This window comes from Phaenicophaeus curvirostris, chromosome 24, assembly GCF_032191515.1.
Source record: "Phaenicophaeus curvirostris isolate KB17595 chromosome 24, BPBGC_Pcur_1.0, whole genome shotgun sequence".
NCBI lineage: Eukaryota > Metazoa > Chordata > Aves > Cuculiformes > Cuculidae > Phaenicophaeus > Phaenicophaeus curvirostris.
The window spans coordinates 5,074,199-5,092,306 of NC_091415.1; the positions used below are offsets into that span (position 1 = coordinate 5,074,199).

At 54.5% G+C, this 18,108-nt stretch overlaps 2 protein-coding genes across 3 annotated transcripts in view; one reads left to right on the plus strand and one right to left on the minus strand.

Annotated features, from left to right (window-relative positions):
- Positions 1-18,108, minus strand: part of C24H6orf89 (chromosome 24 C6orf89 homolog) — a 146,870-nt gene that overhangs the window by 63,508 nt on the left and 65,254 nt on the right. The gene's annotated exons all lie outside the window — the stretch shown is intronic.
- On the plus strand, positions 1,289-13,782 carry MTCH1 (mitochondrial carrier 1). Its single transcript, XM_069875829.1, has 12 exons — positions 1,289-1,466; positions 3,146-3,230; positions 4,553-4,659; positions 5,080-5,157; positions 5,467-5,524; positions 5,974-6,025; positions 6,852-6,911; positions 9,584-9,677; positions 10,394-10,441; positions 10,633-10,700; positions 11,406-11,481; positions 11,877-13,782. Exons 1-12 carry the CDS (start codon positions 1,314-1,316, stop codon positions 11,949-11,951), a joined length of 954 nt encoding a protein of 317 aa, XP_069731930.1. The 5' UTR covers positions 1,289-1,313; the 3' UTR covers positions 11,952-13,782.

The following is an 18,108-nucleotide window of genomic DNA, read 5'->3' on the forward strand; positions in this document are numbered from 1 at the left end:
AACGGGAGAGGGGCAGATTTAGGCTAGACATAAGAAGGAATTTCTTCACCATAAGAGTGGTGAAGCACTGGAACAGGTTGCCCAAAGCAGTGGTGGCTGCTCCATCCCTGGAGGTGTTCAAGGCCAGGTTGGATGAGCCTTGGAGAGCCTGATCCAGTGGGAGGTGTCCCTAGCCATGATAGGAGAGGTGGAACTAGGTGATCTTTAACGTCCCTTCCAATCCAAAATATTCTATGAATCTGTGATTCCATGACCCTGAGAGCTCACAGCCCGAGGAGAGCCTTCGAGACAGCAGAGTGGAGGGCAGAGCCCCACCACACCTCCTCTCCTTGTGCATCACCCTCATCCCTCTCACAGCTACCCCATCCCCTCCCTCCCACCAAAGCTCCATCTCATCACTATCCCACCATGGTTCAGCTCACTCACTCCTCCCTGGGCTGCATCCAAAGCAGCGTGGCCAGCAGGTTCAGGGAGGAGATTCTCCCCCTCTACTATGCTCTTGTGAGCCACCAACTAGAGCCCTTCAGCCAGTTCTGGAATCTTCAACATAAGAAGGACATGGAGCTGTTGGAACAGGTCCAGAAGAGGCTACAAAGATGATCCAAGGGCTGGAGAACCTCCCACATGAGAACAGGCTGGGAGAGTTGGGGTTGTTCAACCTGGAAAAGGCTTTAGGGAGACTTTAGAGCAGCTTCCAGTGCTGAAAGAGGCTCCAGGAAAGCTGAGGGGGGCTCTGGATCAGGGAGGGCAGGGGTGGGATGAGGGGGAATGGTTTGAAGATGAAAGAGGGGAGGTTGAGATGAGATCTTGGGAAGAAATGTTCTCCGGTGAGGGTGCGGAGGCCCTGGGCCAGGTTGCCCAGAGCAGCGGTGGTTGCCCCATCCCTGGAGGGGTTCAAGGCCAGGTTGGATGGGGCTTGGAGCCCCTGATCCAGTGGGAGGTGTCCCTGCCCCTGGCAGGGGTGGGACTGGCTGGGCTTTGAGGTCCCTTCCAAACCAAACCATTCCACGGTTCTATCATTCCCTGACCCAGCTGCAGGACCCCTTCGGAGAGCCCTGGGGCCAGCAGAGCACAAGGCACAGCCCCCCATCCCCTCTCCCCCCAGCCCCATCACCCTCCCTCACCACAACCCCTCCTTTACACCGTGGCTCCACCCTCCTCCCTCTCCCCCATGGTTCCGTCCTCTCCCCCACCCCACCCCTCTCCCCCCTTTTTCACGCAATGGTTCCGCCCGGCGACGCAAGCAACGCGTTGGGACTGGGCCGGCGCAGTGCAGCCCGCGGGGGGGAGCCGGGGGGGGGGGAGGTGAGGCCATGGCGGCTCCGCTGCCCCCGGCGGGGCGGGCGCCCCCTGGCGGCGCGGCGGCTGCCCCGGGGGCGGAGGGCACCGAGGGGCTGTTCGTGGTGCTGGGAGCGGGGCTCGCCGCCGCCAGCCACCCGCTGCTCTACGTCAAACTGCTCGTACAGGTCCGGGGGGGCTCGGGGGTGGGGGTGGGGGGGGTGCCGAGGTGATAGAGGGGCGGGGGGGCTCCTGTAGAGACCCTTATAGACAGCCCCCAGTGTGACTGAGGGGGGGGGCTCCTATAGAGACCCTTATAGACACCCCCTCAGTGTGACTGAGGGAGGGGGCTCCTATAGAGACCCTTATAGACACCCCCTCAGTGTGATTGAGGGAGGGGGCTCCTATAGAGACCCTTATAGACACCCCCTCAGTGTGACTGAGGGAGGGGGCTCCTATAGAGACCCTTATAGACAGCCCCCAGTGTGACTGAGGGAGGGGGGGTTCCTATAGAGACCCTTATAGACAGCCCCCAGTGTGACTGAGGGGGGGGGCTCCTATAGAGACCCTTATAGACAGCCCCCAGTGTGACTGAGGGGGGGGGCTCCTATAGAGACCCTTATAGACAGCCCCCAGTGTGACTGAGGGAGGAGGCTCCTATAGAGACCCTTATAGACAGCCCCCAGTGTGATTGAGGGAGGGGGCTCCTATAGAGACCCTTATAGACAGCCCCCAGTGTGACTGAGGGAGGGGGCTCCTATAGAGACCCTTATAGACAGCCCCCAGTGTGATTGAGGGAGGGGGCTCCTATAGAGACCCTTATAGACAGCCCCCAGTGTGGTTGAGGGAGGGGGGGTTCCTATAGAGACCCTTAAACCCCCACCCAGTAGGGGACCTCAGTGTGATCGGGGGTCTCCTATAGAGACTCTTAACCCCCCCAGCCCCAATACGGGACCCCAATGTTTTGGGGGTGGGAGGTCCCACAGAGACCCTTATAGACAGCCCCCCCAAATGTGATGGAGGGGGCTCCTATAGAGACCCTTATAGACAGACATCCCCCAACAGGGAACCCTAATGTGATGAGGGGGGCTTCTACAGGGACCCTTATAGACAGCTGCCCCCCCAGCAGAGGACCCCAATGTGATGGGGGGGTTCCTATAGAGACCCTTATAGATGGCCCTCTATAATGGGGGGCACCCTAGTATAGGGAGGCCCCCCGGCCCCATGGGGACCCCCTGTGTAGCAGGGAACTGGACACCCCGTGTAAGTGGGGGTGGAGACACCCCGACAGTGTGGGGGCTTCTTTGCAGCGGGGATGGGGGCACCTTGAGGGGGGTCCCTATGGAATGGGACAGGTGAAGGGACCCCTGTATGGTGGGGCATGGGAACCCCTATATAATGGAGGGAGGCATCACCCCTGTGTGGGGTGGGCCTCATCCCCCCCCCATGGCCCATGGACCCTGTGCCCTAGGAACCCCTTAAAATGGGGAGGGGATGAGACTCCCCCTGTGCCCTAGGGATCCCTGTATAATGTGGGAGTGGAACCCCTATATAATGGGGGGTGAGGACCCTTCGGTGATGGAGACACGCATAAAATGGGAGGAATATGCCCCATGGTCCCCCATAAAATGGGGGGAATGAGACCCCCCATGTCCCATGGACCCCCATAAAATAAGGGATGAGGCCCCCATGTGTCTGAGGGTCCCCATATAATAAGAAAGGGCCTCCCGTGGCACGGCACCCCTAGGTATCTGAAGGTGACGGGGTGGACGTGGCCCTTCAGCACCTTGCGGATGCAGGGATGGAAGCCACGTGGCCCTGGAGGCTTTGGGAAAGCCAGGACCCACTCACAGAGTTTCTCCTGCAGGTCGGGCACGAGCCGCTACCTCCCATCGTCGGAAGAAACGTGCTGGGAAGGAAAGTCCTGTACCTGCCCGGCTTCTTCACCTATGGTGAGCGAACAGCCCTTTGTGCCGGCATGGTCCTACCTAAAACTGGGGCTGGGAGCTGCCCTGTCAAGCAAACTACCCTCCAGCAGCACTTCCACATCCCCTTGGGATCATCCCAAAGCTGCAGTGAGACAGAAAACGCTACAGCGAAGTGCAAAGCTGTCAGATTTACCTACCTGTTGTTGACAAGGAGGTGGTGTCCCCGGCACTGCATCCCCTTCCAGAGCCCATCGCTCTGGGTTTGTGCTGCAGGGGGAGGGAGTTTGGATGCTGGAGGTTTGTTGGTGATGGGTTTTGTCTGTCTTAGAGCAAAGTGCCTTTCTTCCCTTCAAAACAGCCCTGCAATAACTTGGCCCCCTGCTCGGCTTGTTTGTTTTGTAAATGGAGCCCTAAAGGGACAGAAATAGTGAGAAAAAGGAAGGTAATAAGTTTAGAAGGGAGGGGTAAAAAGGTCTGGGTTTCTCTCTTTGTGGATGGAGCGCACGGCAGAGGCGAGTGAATATTCTGTGACTTTGGGGGTTCCTTTCACAGCAGGTTTCCTGGGGGGAAGAGGAGCTCACAGCTGAGTAGCTGATCCCCAGAATCAGACAGCAGCACTCACGGTGTGGGGAGCACCCAGTGCGGGAGCAGTGGGAGAGCACTGCAAACCCATCCTGGAACACCCAGGGCTGGGAACACTCCGGTGCTGCTCTTCGGAAGGTGGATTTTCCAAATAGATTCATAGCATTGGGTGATGGAGATGGGCAGAGCCTCCCTGGCTTCTCTTGGGATAGCAAAGGATTGGGGCAGGAGCGATTGGTACCTACAAGCACGTAGTGGGTTGTATTCCACCTTTGTTATATCATGGAGAAATTTGATCTACTGGCTTGTTTTTTGGCTGGAGACCTGAGGGAGCTTGCCTGGGAGAAGGAGGTGGGGTGGGAACTGAACACAGGTTTGTGAGATGTGTATTAATCCTGAGCCTGATGCCCCGAAGCAGAGGGAGGAGGTGACAACACACACCCTGTGTGATTGTCCCTCCGTACCCTGGTTCAGTCCACACTGCCCTGTAGCCCTTTCAGGTGAGCAAAACAATCAACAGACCAAAATTAGTCCAAAATACTGGAGCTGTCCTTCCAGCTTAGGCAGATATGACAGGGAGTACTTAAGGATTCTTGGCATCCTGTTTATTTAGGGTTGTTATAAATCCTCTGTGGTGGGACCGCAGAGTGGCTGCCGTGCTGGGCTGGGCTCGGGGGTGGTTTGGGGTTGCTGGAGGTGTTTGGGGTGCTCTCTGGGAGTTGGCTGGTTCCCGACTGACGGCAGCCTGGTGTTTTCTTACCCAGCCAGACACATTGTGGAAGTGGATGGGAAAAGAGGCCTCTTCCGTGGTCTTACTCCTCGCCTCATCTCAAGCACTTTATCAACCATCACCAGGGGGAGCGTGAAGAAGGTAAAGGTCAAGCTTCTCTCTCCGTAAATCAGCTTGCTGGGTTGGCTGGTGCTACTGCAGCAGAGACGGGGGCCTGCATGAGCCTGCACATGGAAGAATAAAACACCCATCCATCTCCTAAGGGCTCCAGATAGTCCTCTAGGACAGGAGAACAGTGCTCATCTACCTAAAATCTATTTTCTAAACAATTTTAGTTTAATTTGAACAATGAGTTGCCTTTGTAAGCGGTTTTGTGACCCTTCTCTTCCCGTTATACTTTCTGTCCTTCCTGCTCCTGTGTCCCTTCTTGCCTGTTTTTCTTCTCTTCCCATCTAGAACAGAACTGTTTGTGGTTTCCTCCTGTCTGTCCTCAGACATCAGGGGTTTGTGGGTCAGCATCTACGTCAGTTTTGACTATATGTTTCTTCTCTCCCCACTCAGGCATTTCCACTGGAAGACATGGAGCACGTTTCTAACAAGGATGATGTGAAGACCTCTCTTAGGAAAGTGGTGAAAGAGGTGAGAAGTGGGTTTTGCCTCTTAACAAGTGATTGGGGAGATGGCTTTGGGGATTGCCTGGAGAGCAAAAGAGGCTTAAACTGTGGGCTGCAGGTGAAATTACTCAGAGAGAAGCTCTAGGTTGTGGTTTTTAGTAGCCACTCTGTCCAGCTACAAAATGTTTTCTAGGAACAGAGGTTTACCACAAACACCAGATTTCGAAAGAGGGACTGGGACTGGGTTTCACTGCACTAAGGGAAAGTGCCTGATCTGTGCAGGTGGAGCCGTGCAGCTTTTCATACAGGTGTGGGTTTTGTCTCTCCTTCCCAGACATCTCACGAGATGATGATGCAGTGCGTGTCCCGGCTTGTGTCCCACCCGCTGCACGGTGAGTCCTGTCCCTCTGCCTGGCAGCCCTCTCTGGACCCCAGATTGCCCCCGAACCCCATTTACTCAACGTGTTTCTCTGTCAGAAATGGATTCGTGTGAAACTGCAGAACAGATGCGGGGCTGAGCGGTTGCTTAGGGCGACCAGCGCTTGGGGTGGCCTTCAGGGACTAACCCAGCCGAGCAGCAAGATGCTCTCTTCCCGTTTATCCAAGAGCTTATCCTAGGGATCCCGCTGGGGTTAGGGACAGAAATTCTTCCCATTGCTTACAGGCTAAGGGAGAGCACCAGTTTCCAATGAGTCTCGCAGTGCTGAGGACCGCGGAAAGGAGCTGGAGGTTATTTGAGTTGAGGGAAGGGAGGGTGGAAAGGTCAGGTTGCATTTTCCTTTACATCCGTTGCAACCCAGACTGGATCTGTTTTGTCAGCTCTATGTTTCTTTTCTCCTAGTGATCTCTATGCGCTGCATGGTCCAGTTCGTAGGCCGAGAAGTCAAATACAGGTGATTGGCTGCAGCTCTGAAGGGTTTGGGCACACAGAAGTGCGAGTCTGGGAATCAATCATGCCAGACGCTCCCGTGCAGTGGGGGATATGGGAACCCAGGAGGTGTGGGAGACCGAGAAGGGACTCTGAGCTGTGCTGGGTGGTGATGTAGAGGGTGGGTGATGGCTGGGCTCTGTCCACAGCGTGTCTCTGTTCTGCCTTGTGCCCCTGGGGATTTTGGTGGCTCGAATTGCACCTTGCTAATCACACAGCAAGTCTCCTGCCTTTTTGCTGAGAGTGTTAATAGAAAGAGAAGTCAGCAGGGAGGCAGAGCAGGGATACAAAGCGTTGCTGCAGCCGTGGTAGTCTGCAAGACTTTTCCAAGCCTTTTTCAGTAATACCTGCCTCTCTGCACAGTGAGACTATGCATGCAGCTGCACGAAAGCACACTAGACACGATTGTGGCTAACTCATGACTGCCAGTGTGAGTTCCCAGAGGCAGGACAGGTTTCTTGGGCTGAAAATCAGCCTTATTAAAGCCATGGTTTAATAACATGGTTTAACACAACGTGCCATGGTTGTGGCTTCTGTATCCACTCACACAAAGCCAAGCAGAACTCTCCTAGCTTCAGCTTTGAAACAGTTGTCAGCAAGCTGTCAGCGTTCTCCCAGGCGTTATTGCAGAGACCAGGCACGATTCCTTCATGGGTTGAGGAGGAGAACAGAGCTGCCCGCTGCATTGCTGGGACACACGCTGCTGTGGTCGGTTGCTGCAGGGTGTATGCAAAGCAGGACAGAGATGGAACAACCCCTGCAGGCTTATAGCTCTTTCCCTTTCTTGGCAGTGGTGTGTTCAGCGCCATCAGCAGGATATTTAAGGAAGAAGGGATCCTGGGATTCTTTGTGTACGTGAGTTGTTTAAATTCTTTCTCCTATAGTCTGAAGGTGATGGCTCTCCTGGCTGCTCTGCCAGCCCTGGTTAAAGAAGTCACACTGAGCTCCCGCGGATAAAACCTCTGACCTCAGGTGGCTCTCGCATCACTCCAGTGAGCACAGATTGAATCTCTCCCTTTGACAACACTCCAGTTTGACCATTAAATTTACCATAGATCTTATCTTCAATCAGACCTTCAGAACCCTGAGAGAAGTCTGTATTTTTTTTTCTTACCTTTCTTTTTCCCTTGATGCTTCTTTGTCTTTCAGTGAAGGGCCTTTTAAAGCATTTGTTTGTGCAACAGGCACCAAGATCAAGTGCAACAATGACACCCTTTGTTGAAATAAAAGGCAGGGCCTGGCTAAGCAGCACGTTCCTCTGAAGAGCACCATGTGTGCTTGTAATGAGCAGGCGGTGGCAGCAGGTTAGCCTGTACGGCTGGAGTGCGATGTTCCTGCCTGGACCAGGAGGAGCTGAAAGGTGCTTCCAGCCACGTAGCAAATCGATGACATCACCGGTGAAAATCTAGCAGACACCTTTTTGCTTGAACCCTTAATTAACACTTCTTGCCTTTTCTTCGCATCTGTATAAAAGCGGAGCCACCTGCTGTCTCTGCTGCCAGGGGGGAGAACGCTCACTTTATTATGTCAATAATAGTAAAAGCAGCTCTGAAAATTCAGGAGGGGCTTTCAGGCCTTGTGCCTTTGACTCTACAATCACAAAATTTGAGCCTCCAGATGAAACATCAGGAAGAGGCAAACAGTCGCAGGGGTCTCACCCTGTTCTTCCCCAAGGGAAAAGGGCCAGGAGTCTGCAGAGACCCTGTCAACTGAGTATTAATGTATCTTCCTTTTGCAGCTCACTGCTTCTCTGCAGAGCGGCGCAGCTCCAAATCTCTTCCAATTAAATATAGGTTCCTTTGGGATGTTCCCTGTGCGTGGAGCACAGCCGAAGCGTCCTGCCTGGCAGGCCCCCCACCTCCACCTCCCAAGGAAATAACGTGAAAGGAGTTGCCGCATTCCCTTCTATCCACATAAAATAAACAGTATTGGTAGCCTAATTAAACTTAATAGTTCACAGGAAAGGATTTAACACAACCCAAAATGTCTCAGGAGGGCTCTGAAGTTATGTGCGCTCTGCAATCCCGCTAGGAAGTCGTTCTGCCGTGAGAGGAACACAAACTGCATCTGTAGGACCAAACTGCTGCTTCTCAGCTCTCGGTCCTAACGCAATCCAAACACATCCACTCCCATAAAATCATTGCGGTGCACTTATTTCTCATGGCCTGTAACCTCAATAACAGTGGCGCACGCTCGTTCTGGATGTGTGCCTGGCTGGAGATAAAGGCTTTTCAAGGGGATGGACTTATCGCACTTCCTCTCATATCTGCAGCAGCCTCCTGTCTGCCAGCGGGCCAGAAAGATGTTCCTGAGCCTCTGAGGCTGCTGTGAGTGGTCACCTCGAAGATGGATTGTCCCAGCCCTGCCTGGCACTGGGTTTTCTCCTGCTGGGTCACATCACTGTACATCACAGGCTTCACCATCTGCCTGCTGCTGTTTCAGCTTTTAATGAGTTATCTTCTAACAATATTCCTTGACCAGATCTCCTCCTTGGACATCTCACCAGGCGTGAGAGCTGTAGCACAAACAGATTTGGTTTTTAAGTCCCTTTCTCAGACCCCCAGTCTCTAGTTATCCCATAAACCCAGACCCAGCATCTGTCATGACTTCAGTGACAGAGGAGAGAGAGGGATGGGATCCTTGTTGCAGCTGGAATGAACAATCCAGTTCTCTTCTGATGGATGGGTGAGGTTTTACTCACATTGCTACTGTGGCCTTTCTGTCGAAGACTTCTGCTGCATCTCTGGAGCTGGCAGAGCCTTAACAACACACACGCCGTCTCCAAAAAGTAGAAACCCTAACATCAAGCAAGTGAGGCAGCTGAATCGGAACCCACGGTCCTCGTTGCTGCAGCAGCCACAGCAGGAAACAAACCTGATCCCCTTGTCCCGAGGGCAGCGTGGTATTTGGGTAGAAATCAATATGTACTCGGAGGTGACTCTTCCCAGCCTGGCAAACACTCACGTGGCTCTCAGGAGCTCCTTTTGAGAGCTGTCTGAACGCAGCTGGTGAAACGGGCACGTTTAGAACATGCCTGGATCCTGCAGTAGAGCAGGTTTTGCAGGAACAGCCCTGCCCCCCCCCCCCCCCCCCGACCTCTTCATTTCTGAAAGGAGAGAGATTCCACAGAGAGATGAAATTCCCATTCTGCATCCAGAAGAGCATCCTCAAAACAAGCTTAACAGAAACCTGCTTCATCTGTGGCTTGCCTGGGTTTCAGAGCAGGAGCTGGGCCAAGAGGGGATTTGGAGTAGAACAAGGGAACTTGGCTGGGTTTACCCAAATGACAGATCCCAAACTTCCCATTCCAGAGCATCCCTTGTCTGGAGCAGCCAGCAGCACACAGAGGACCACGCTTGAAGGCCTGAAATCTCCTTTTCTCCCTTCAGTTCCCCCCAAGTTAAAGATGCGTTTTGAGGAACGGGTTTCCTCTGCTGGTGGAGGGAGGAAGGGAGGGCTGGGCGTCTCGGAAGGTGGCACCGCAACCCTTCTGCACCTCACACCCCTCTTCTTGCCATTGCAGGGGTTTAGTCCCACACATCCTGGGGGATGTCATCTTCCTCTGGTGCTGCAACCTCTTGGCTCACTTCATCAACACCTACGCGGTAGATGATAACGTGAGTGGAAGTGCTCGTTGGAGGGTTTAGGGGGTCCCAAGCATCTGCACATGGAAGGTGGAAGGAGTTAATGGGAGGTTAATGGCTAATTTAATAAAAATAGACACTGAGCTTTGCATAAAGCCCCGTGAAAGTGCTAAAGATGCCATCTCTGCTGAGGGCTGAGTTTCAGCTGCAATTCAGGAGATCAGGTTTGATAGGAAATGTTTTCCCTGGTTCTCAGCTGGGATGCTCTGGGGAGACCTTGGAGCTGCTTCCAGTACTGAAAAGGGCTCCAGGAAAGCTGGGGAGGGGCTCTGTGTCAGGGAGGGCAGGGACAGGATGCAGGGGAATGGTTTTAAGCTGAAAGATGAGAGATTGAGATGAGATCGTAGGAAGAAATTCTTCATGATGAGTCTGGTGAGGCTCTGGCCAGGGTTGCCCAGGGAAGTCATAGCTGCCTCATCCCTGGAGGGGTTCAAGGCTAGGTTGGATGGGCCTTGGAGTAACCTGATCCAGTGGGAGGTGTCCCTGCCCGTGGCAGGGGTGGAACTGGAAGGGCTTTGAGGTCCCTTCCAACCCAAACCATTCTACAATCCTGTGTGGTGTGGTTTCTGTTGCTTCCTGCCTTCTTCTCCTGCCCCACACCCATCACCTCAGGCTGAGAGGGATGTTGTGCAGTGACAGTCTGGTGTCATCTGCCTCCTCCACATAATCCTTTTAATTTCTTTTTCCAGTTCAGCCAGGCATCGGTGATCCGGAGCTACACAAAATTTGTGATGGGGGTATGTAGACAAGTGCTAAGTTCTTCCTCCTCTTCCTGCTGTCTGTGGGGTGAGAGCTCTCATGGTTTGGGGCAAAGGCTTGTGTGTACTTTATATCCAAAGACGAGGGCTTTGCTATGGTGCAAAAGCTGGAAATTAGCTTTTATAATACGGTGAAAATTAGAGAGGCTACTGGTTTTCTGTGCTTTCAGATCGCTGTGAGCATGCTGACGTACCCCTTCCTTCTTGTGGGAGATCTCATGGCAGTGAACAACTGTGGGTATGTTGGTCACGCTGACATCTAAGGCTTTCCCTTCCTTTCTTCCAGCTCCTTGTTGTCTGAATCCTCTGCTTACGATTGTAAAGCTTTCATGCAGAACCATAAACTATATGGCACCTTGCAGAGCCCGCTCGTTTCCTGTCTTAGGTTGCTTATAATCTTAGATCAGAGGGCACAGACCAGAGCAGCATAAAAGCTCAAGTGGAGAGAAATAGGGAGAGTTGTGGTGTGGTCTGATCTGAACTAGGTGGGAGACGGAGGCGATCAAAGGGACTGTGCTGGTTCCAGGGAGCGGCACGAAGGAAAGCAAAACTCTTAATGCAGACAGGGCAAAACCAAGCTTGCTTTTCTGATTCCACCGCTGCAAGGGGTCATCTGCATTCCTGCTTATGGGAAGGGGATTGACTGGATCCAGGCTACTGGTGTTATGTTTTCTTGGTGTCTGCTGGCGCTGGAAGGTGTAGATACAGCATATAGTCCTGGACTCTTAAGGTATCCAGGTAATGCTCCCTGTTTGCACACTCCAGGGGTAATTAAATTGCATGATCTGTTACGTTGTAAATAATGAGCTAGTCATTTGGCTTTCAGCCCGGTGCAGACACCATTTCTGTGTCCTTGCTTACACTTGCTGCTGCTCTTGTGTTACCTGTCTGGATAATGTGACACCTCTGCAGGCCATCTCAGCTCTTTCCCCTTGTCATGCAGGTTGCGTGCCGGCCTCCCTCCCTACGCTCCTGCGTTTACATCCTGGATCCACTGCTGGAGGTATCTTAGTGCTCAGGTGAGGGAGCGGGACACACACAGGGCTTTGGGTTCTCTCTGCTCCTTCCTAAGGTCTCCAGCATTGCCCTAAAAGTGCCTGTGCCTCATCCTTGACTTGCCTGGAACCCATTTCCATCAGTTCAGACACTGGTACCAGGCCCAGCAGCACCAGCCTGCCCGTGACATGCATTGCACAGCGCAGCAAGGTGCCTCTGCCCCTCTCGCTCACTCATCCCTGGGGGAAATGCCCAACTCCGATGCCCACAGAGCCAAAACCTCACTTCTCCCTTGCAACATGGTGTGCTCAGGCCTTGCAGCCTGCAGTGAGTTCTTGCTAAACCAGCTGGTGTTTCCCAAATTCCCTGTCCAGGTTTCAGCACGGCTGTCCTGACCCTGTACTCTCTCCCTCCTCAGGGACAGCTGTTCCGTGGCTCCAGCCTGCTCTTCCGCAGAGCTCCCATGTCAGCCGCCTGCTTCCCCATCGACTGATTCCTCGGCAGGGAGAAATGAAGTTGGACTCCTCGAGAAACCCTAAGCTTGTTTCTATATATGTATATTTTCTCTTTTTGATCCAAAGTCTGTGGTGCCAGACCAAGACACCTCCTCTCCAGGAAGACCAGCAACAAGTTGGCTTCTGGAGATCTTGCTTCAGGCTCCAGCTGGACCAAAGCTCTATCCTCATGGCTGTCTTGACCAAGATGTGCAGCAGAGAGAGCAGAAGGGAGTTGTCTTGTCTCTTTGGTCCAGGGTGTAGCTCTGGAGTCACTGGAAACCAGAAAATGCCCAGGTACTAAGCAAGCCAGCCCCGAGATGCAGGAACAAAAGACTGCTTCGTTCAGCCTGAGCCGAGAAGCAGCAAGAGATCCAAGGTCACTTTGCTGGAAATGCTATGCCAGTTGACCAACTTCCCACCTCATCTCTTCTGGAGAGGGCAAAGGTTTGTGTGGCAGGGAACCCATCCTGCGTGAGGTCAACCCCATGACCCATATTTAAGGTTTTGGGGGTACCTGAACACTAGGGAGCAACACCACCTCCTGTGGCGTGAAAAGGAAATCGTAGCATAAAACAGAAAAGGGAAACGGTCCCCCTGCAAAGAGCAGCTCCAGGGCAGCGCTGGGACTCGGACGTGAAGAGAGCGCTTGGGGAGGGATGTGCTGCGGGTGGTCACTGCTCTGGGAAGGCTTTTTACAGCAGGAAGGGCTGTGTTGAGGATACAGCCAACAGAGCTGCTGGGTTTAACCTGGGCAGGCAGCCTGGCTGCATTTCTCTGGGGAGATGGGTCCTGGGTGGGACTGGCAGGAGCATCTCCCAGCCAGCGGGACCGCAGCCCCACCAGGCTCCTCCAAACCAGGCATCCCAGTTTTGCTGATGGACACGGAGCCGGGGGCTGCCTCATGGTCCTGCTCGCAGCTACGCACAGAAGGGTTCACCTTGCAGGCACACGGCCCCTTGCTGTCTGGGACAAAGGAATAAAGCTTGAGCCAGCTGGAGGCATGCAAGGCATCGGGGTCGAGGGCTCCTCATGCACACGGGAGCTTGGCTGGCCCTTGGGTAGCAGGGCAGGATTTATCCTTGGCTCCCCAGAAGAGGTTTTTTTTGCACCAGTCTGTGCTGTCGTGGCAGCCAGGCAGATTCCCCTCCTTTTGGTTCCTCCACGAAGCAGTCTTTTGCACAGAGGTGTTGCTGCGCTCCCAGGAAGAGGTTCTGGGGCCTTGAGCAGGTTCGTATGTGCTGCTGCAGCAGCAGCTGAGGTCACATCCTATCCTGCTCCTCTGGAATCCCCAACCTGCCATCGCACGGGGGTTTTCCTCCTTCCCATGGGTTTGATCCACACCTCCCAGCCAGGGCCTGTGGGACAGCACTGGTAGACGCTGGGACCGGTGCTTCCCACCTCCCTTCGGTGTTGTGATGTCGGTCCTGTCCTCCCTCCTCCTGTACAGTTTATGTTACAGTAACACAAGTTGAATAATGCATGGCCCCATCCCCTAACACCAGAGATTATTTCAGAGAGGATTTAACCATGCTCCAAAATACAGCTATAAAACAACAACACTGGGGTGTTTCTTTTCTTAAAGCATTATTTTTTTTTTTTCTGTGTAACAGGCTCCCTCATACAGGGAAGGTTTCACTTTAACACAGGCATTTCCTTTGGTTTCCTGCCTAAAACAGGGGCTGAAGCAGCTGTTGAAAATTCCGATTCCCTCGCTCCATGGAAGGCCACAGGTTTAGGCTGAGCAAACTGCACTGGGTGCACTTGGAGCGAGGGTGGAGGCAGCAGCAGGCTTGGCTACTTGAAACAATATACATGAAAGTAGGTATTTGGAGTTAAAAACACCCCAGGTTATCCTGGAGGGGATGGTGGAGACCCTGTGTTGCTGCTCAGCCACTCTATCCTCCACGGCACAGCTCAGAGTCCTCACCCTCCAGCCTTTTATCACAGCACCGGCTCAGGAAAACATACCTTTACCCTCAAAATTAAGGGCACTTTCTACTGGTGACATACCTGTAAAACCTCCCATAGCCTGACTGCAGCCACCACAAGGAAAAGTGCCATTTCTTTCCCTTTGAGGAATTTACCTAAAATATTTACCTAATCTACGCCCCACCAAGCATCCTGCCAGCAATTTCTGCCCAGAGACCCCCAACCTTTGCTGGGAACACCACAATTAAATACAGGTTTTGGTCAATATAAGTGAAAAACAGGTTTCATAGCTCCCAGTGTGCTGCCTTTCCTTGAAGCAGGGGCTGCTGTTCATAGGATGGTTGAATATTTTCTTACCTCCCATTTCTAACCCTGGTTCTTTCTGTCCCGTGCTTCAGTTCGAGATGTTACACCATGAAGATGGCACCTGTACCAAGAGCAGGCAAGGAGACAACCCAGACCCTCCCTGCACAGCCCCCTCCCTTTAATTGCTGCCTCGTTAGCAGGTGCCCAGCCCTGGTTCTTCCTGTGGCACAGCTGATGGGGATGAAGCCTGGATCCCACAGGAGAGGGGATCCAGGGGGAAACCTGTGGTCAGGAGAACAAATGAATGGGCGTAGTGGGAGGTTTGGGACTGGTTCCTGGGATGGAGCCAGGGATTTCTCCCCCAAACAGCCCCGACGCTCCCCTATCTGCCCAGGAAACAACTTGGGATTAAATATTGACTCTCTCCTGCACAAAGCCGGGATGGGTGGAGATCCCTGCCCTTCTGTGCCCACGCGGTTTATCGGCCCTCAGCGGAAAACAGAGATTGCTGGGACTTTGGCCTCATCTGCTCCCAGCTGTCGGGCGGAGAAGGGAGGCGGCGACTGCAGTCGGGAGAGGGAAACTCAGGTCAAGGCTGCCCTGAGCCTCCGTGGGGCCGGGATGCTTGGGTCCTACAGGACTTGGGGAGCAGCGAGGTGCTGGCAAAGCCCTTGCGCACAGGGATAGCGCAACTGAGCTTGTAGCGACGGCAGCACCCTCCCTTTTGACCTGCAGAGCCATCCTGCTAAAGCCCCTGCAGTTAAAACCAAGCCCCGAGCTGGCCGTGCTGCGGAAAGCAGCCCAGCAGGCCTCTCCCTGTAGCTGCACGGTGCCCATCACCCCGGGGTCTGGTCAGCGGGGAGGCCCCCTCGCCAGCCCCAGCGGCAATGAAAGGGCTGCGGCTCGCAGCCGTGCGCAAGGAGGTGCCCCCGCGGCGGGGCTGCCCTCGATAAGGCTGTTTGCACTGTTCTCCCGCAGCGCCGAGCTCCACGTAGGCAAATAATCCTTTAAAACATTATATATATGAAATAATAACCCTCGTGGAGGAGATCCCGCTGCCAGGGAGGTGGGACCAGCTGGTGCCGGGAAGGGCTCAGGGTGGAGACTTGGACCAGACCCTGGCGCTGGCAATTCGGTGACCCTGCACCCGTCCCCTGTCCTCGAGGAGCAGGGTGGTCCTGACCCCTGGGGTGGCCTTTGCCCCAGGTGGGGGGATGCAGAGGAGTCAGATCCTGCTGGATTCCTCTCTGGAAACAAGGAGAAAAGGCCATAAAGGGCAGAGGGGGAACGCTGGGAGCGGTGGCCTGACCTGTCACGCTGGTGGCTTGGATGAGGAGGGGAAGAGTTGCTTTCCACGCTCCCCCTTGCCTGCTGTGGGCCTGTTTTGGGGTAAAACTCCATCAATTCCCCTCAGGCCGAGCACCTCGTCCCCTCCCGGGATGGCAGCGCTCTCGGGGCAGCCGCCAGCGTCTCATCCCACCCCAAAGAGACCTTTGGGAGAAAGAGGTGGTGGCAAAGGCTGGAAGGGGTTAGCCGAGATGCCTTTCTCCGTGGCCACTGTGGTCTCCACACACTTTCCTTGGGCTCACACAGCACTGGAACCCCCATCCCATGGAAAAGTGGGAGGGTTGGTGAGCTGGGAAGGAGAGAAAAGTCTCCTCAGGTTCTGATGGGGCTCCTCGCCCCCTCCGTGACCCAGCGTAGCGAGGATCCGTGTCGCCTCCGCCGCGGCAACCCTCGTCCCAGCCGCCGTCCCTCGCTGAAAATGTGTTAATTCTCTCATCTCTGGGAATGGAGTTTCTCCCTTAAAAGCCGCCTGCGCGCTGCGAGCTCTTGTCAGGCTGCCAGAGGAGGCCGGAGCAGCGTCACATGCTGCAAAGTTTTACAAGGCGAGCGAGCCGTGTGGGGAGAGGGACCGGAGAGGGGACAGCCGCACGCACGCACTCACCGAGAAACCTCCTCCGGGCTCCCTCCGGCGCCGATCCCAACGTTTATTCTTATTTTTTTTCTTCTTTTATTTATTTATTTAATTTTTTTTTGGAAGAACAAAGACTTTGGGGTGGGTTTGGTGCGTTTTTTTTTTTCCGGGGTTGGTGTTAGGGATGAGGAGGGGGGGAAGGAGGGAGAACGCGAGAAAGTCCTGAATTTCCCTGGCCAACTTGATCTCTGCAGAACTTGGAGGAGGAAAAAGGAGGGGGAGAAGAGAAGCGGGGAGGGGGGGAAATAATTAAAAAATAAAATATGATGACGTCACTTGGAGCAGGGGCGCCTTCCCCGCTGCCTGTCAGCTGCGCCTGAAAAGAACAGGGCAATAAAACAACAGCAGCCTCTGTCTCCCTCGTTAAACACGGCACTAATTGGATGTTAATTTCTCCTTGCTCTTCTCGCTGCTCGATTGTGAGGGCTCTGCTTGGCTCTCCCTCGCTCGCTTTCTTTCTTTCCTGTTGCAACGCTCTTGGCAGCTTTGAGGGACTCGGGACTGTGTGCTCCCCTCCCGCTCGTGGACTGGAATAATTCAGGAGCTGGGAGTATTAAAAAAGACGAGGCGTGGGGGTGAATGGTTCAGAAATGGGGTGGGCGCAATGGATTTGAGGGCTACGCTAATCTCCCCATTTCCAGTGCATTGTCCTGCTGACTTGGAGCTATTCTCTTCCCATTTGATTTCTCTTCCCCTCCCGTTCCCTTCATGTTGGGCTCAGGCTGTTGGGCGAAAAGATATGTTCCGGAAAAGAAAGAAAAAGGCATAAAAAATAAAAAAAGGCCCCCAAAAAAGAGTAAAAAGGGGGAAAAAAAGAGGGAAAAGGCAAAAAAAAAGAGGAAAAATGCAAGAGAAAAAGGAAAAATGGGGGAGAAAAAGGAAAAAAGAAAAAGAAAAGAAAAAATGGTAGGAAAAAAAAAGAAAGCACGGTTCAATGACGACAAACCCCCAAACCTCCTCCCAGCTCCCCCCGTCTCGCCGCGCTGCCTAACCCCTGCGTGGAAACAGGCGTTTTAGGGAGCTGGAGCAGGAAGTTGTTGTTCTCTGCCTTGCCCAGGTCATCGTCGCAGGGTACGTGTGCCCGAGCGCGGGCGCGTGGGGCTCGGCACCGTCCGCCCCTCGCCTTGCCCCTTGGCCAACGAGGCATAGGGGGGCACGGGGGGATGTTTTGGGGGGACGGGAAAGGGACCCAAGGGACAGGATGGGTGGGGGAAAGGAGGGGAGGGAGCGGGAGGCGGCGGCGGGGGGAGAGCGCGAGAGCCGGGGAGTAAAGTCCTACCTGGGATCGGTGCCAACTTCCTGCAAAGGGTTACAGACCCGCGGCTTTGAGAGCCCACCAGAGGCGAGTGCGCTCTTGTCACGGTTCCAAGGCGAGATGAAGGCAGCGGGAACAGGTACAGCAGATGCCGAGTGGCCTCGTTCGCCCGCCGAGCGGAGAGCTTCGGCTCGATCGCAGCCTCGCCGCAACGGGGAAGCTTCGGTGCTCCGGCCGTCGCCGCACGAGGCCGGTGGGGCTGGCGGGTGCCAAGGGTGGAGCGCGAGGGTCGGTGTCGGGGAAAAAAAAAAAAAAAAGGGGGGGTTCGCATGCACAGCAAAGGGGGGGGGTTCCTCAGCAGCTCAATCGCCTTCTCGCCGTTTGGATTAACATGCGGAAGATGCGCCTGTCACTTTGCTTACTGTCAGCGCCGGCTCGGGGATGGGTGATGGCTTTGTTCAGCGCAGCCGGGGGAGCTGTGCCAACTCGGACTTGGCAGGCGAAGCCGGGTGGGCAGGGAAAGGGGGAACAAGGGAGCGGGAGCGGCTGCTGGGGCGGTTGCGGAGGGACGTGGCCGCAGGCCCGCGTCTGAGCACGGCGGCTCGCTGGCAGCGTGCGCCTCCCTCGCTCTCTCTCTTTCGTTCTCGCCTGCGCCCAGGCTGGTGCAGGCAAAATGAAAACGTGT

What these genes read in the sequence shown, in the direction of transcription:
- MTCH1 (XM_069875829.1), top strand. Translation starts at nt 1,314, where the DNA reads ATGGCGGCTCCGCTGCCCCCGGCGGGGCGGGCGCCCCCTGGCGGCGCG. An exon ending in GCCCGGCTTCTTCACCTATG is followed by an intron (nt 3,231 to 4,552) that starts GTGAGCGAACAG and finishes TTTCTTACCCAG; the next exon opens with CCAGACACATTGTGGAAGTG. An exon ending in GGGATCCTGGGATTCTTTGT is followed by an intron (nt 6,912 to 9,583) that starts GTACGTGAGTTG and finishes TTGCCATTGCAG; the next exon opens with GGGTTTAGTCCCACACATCC.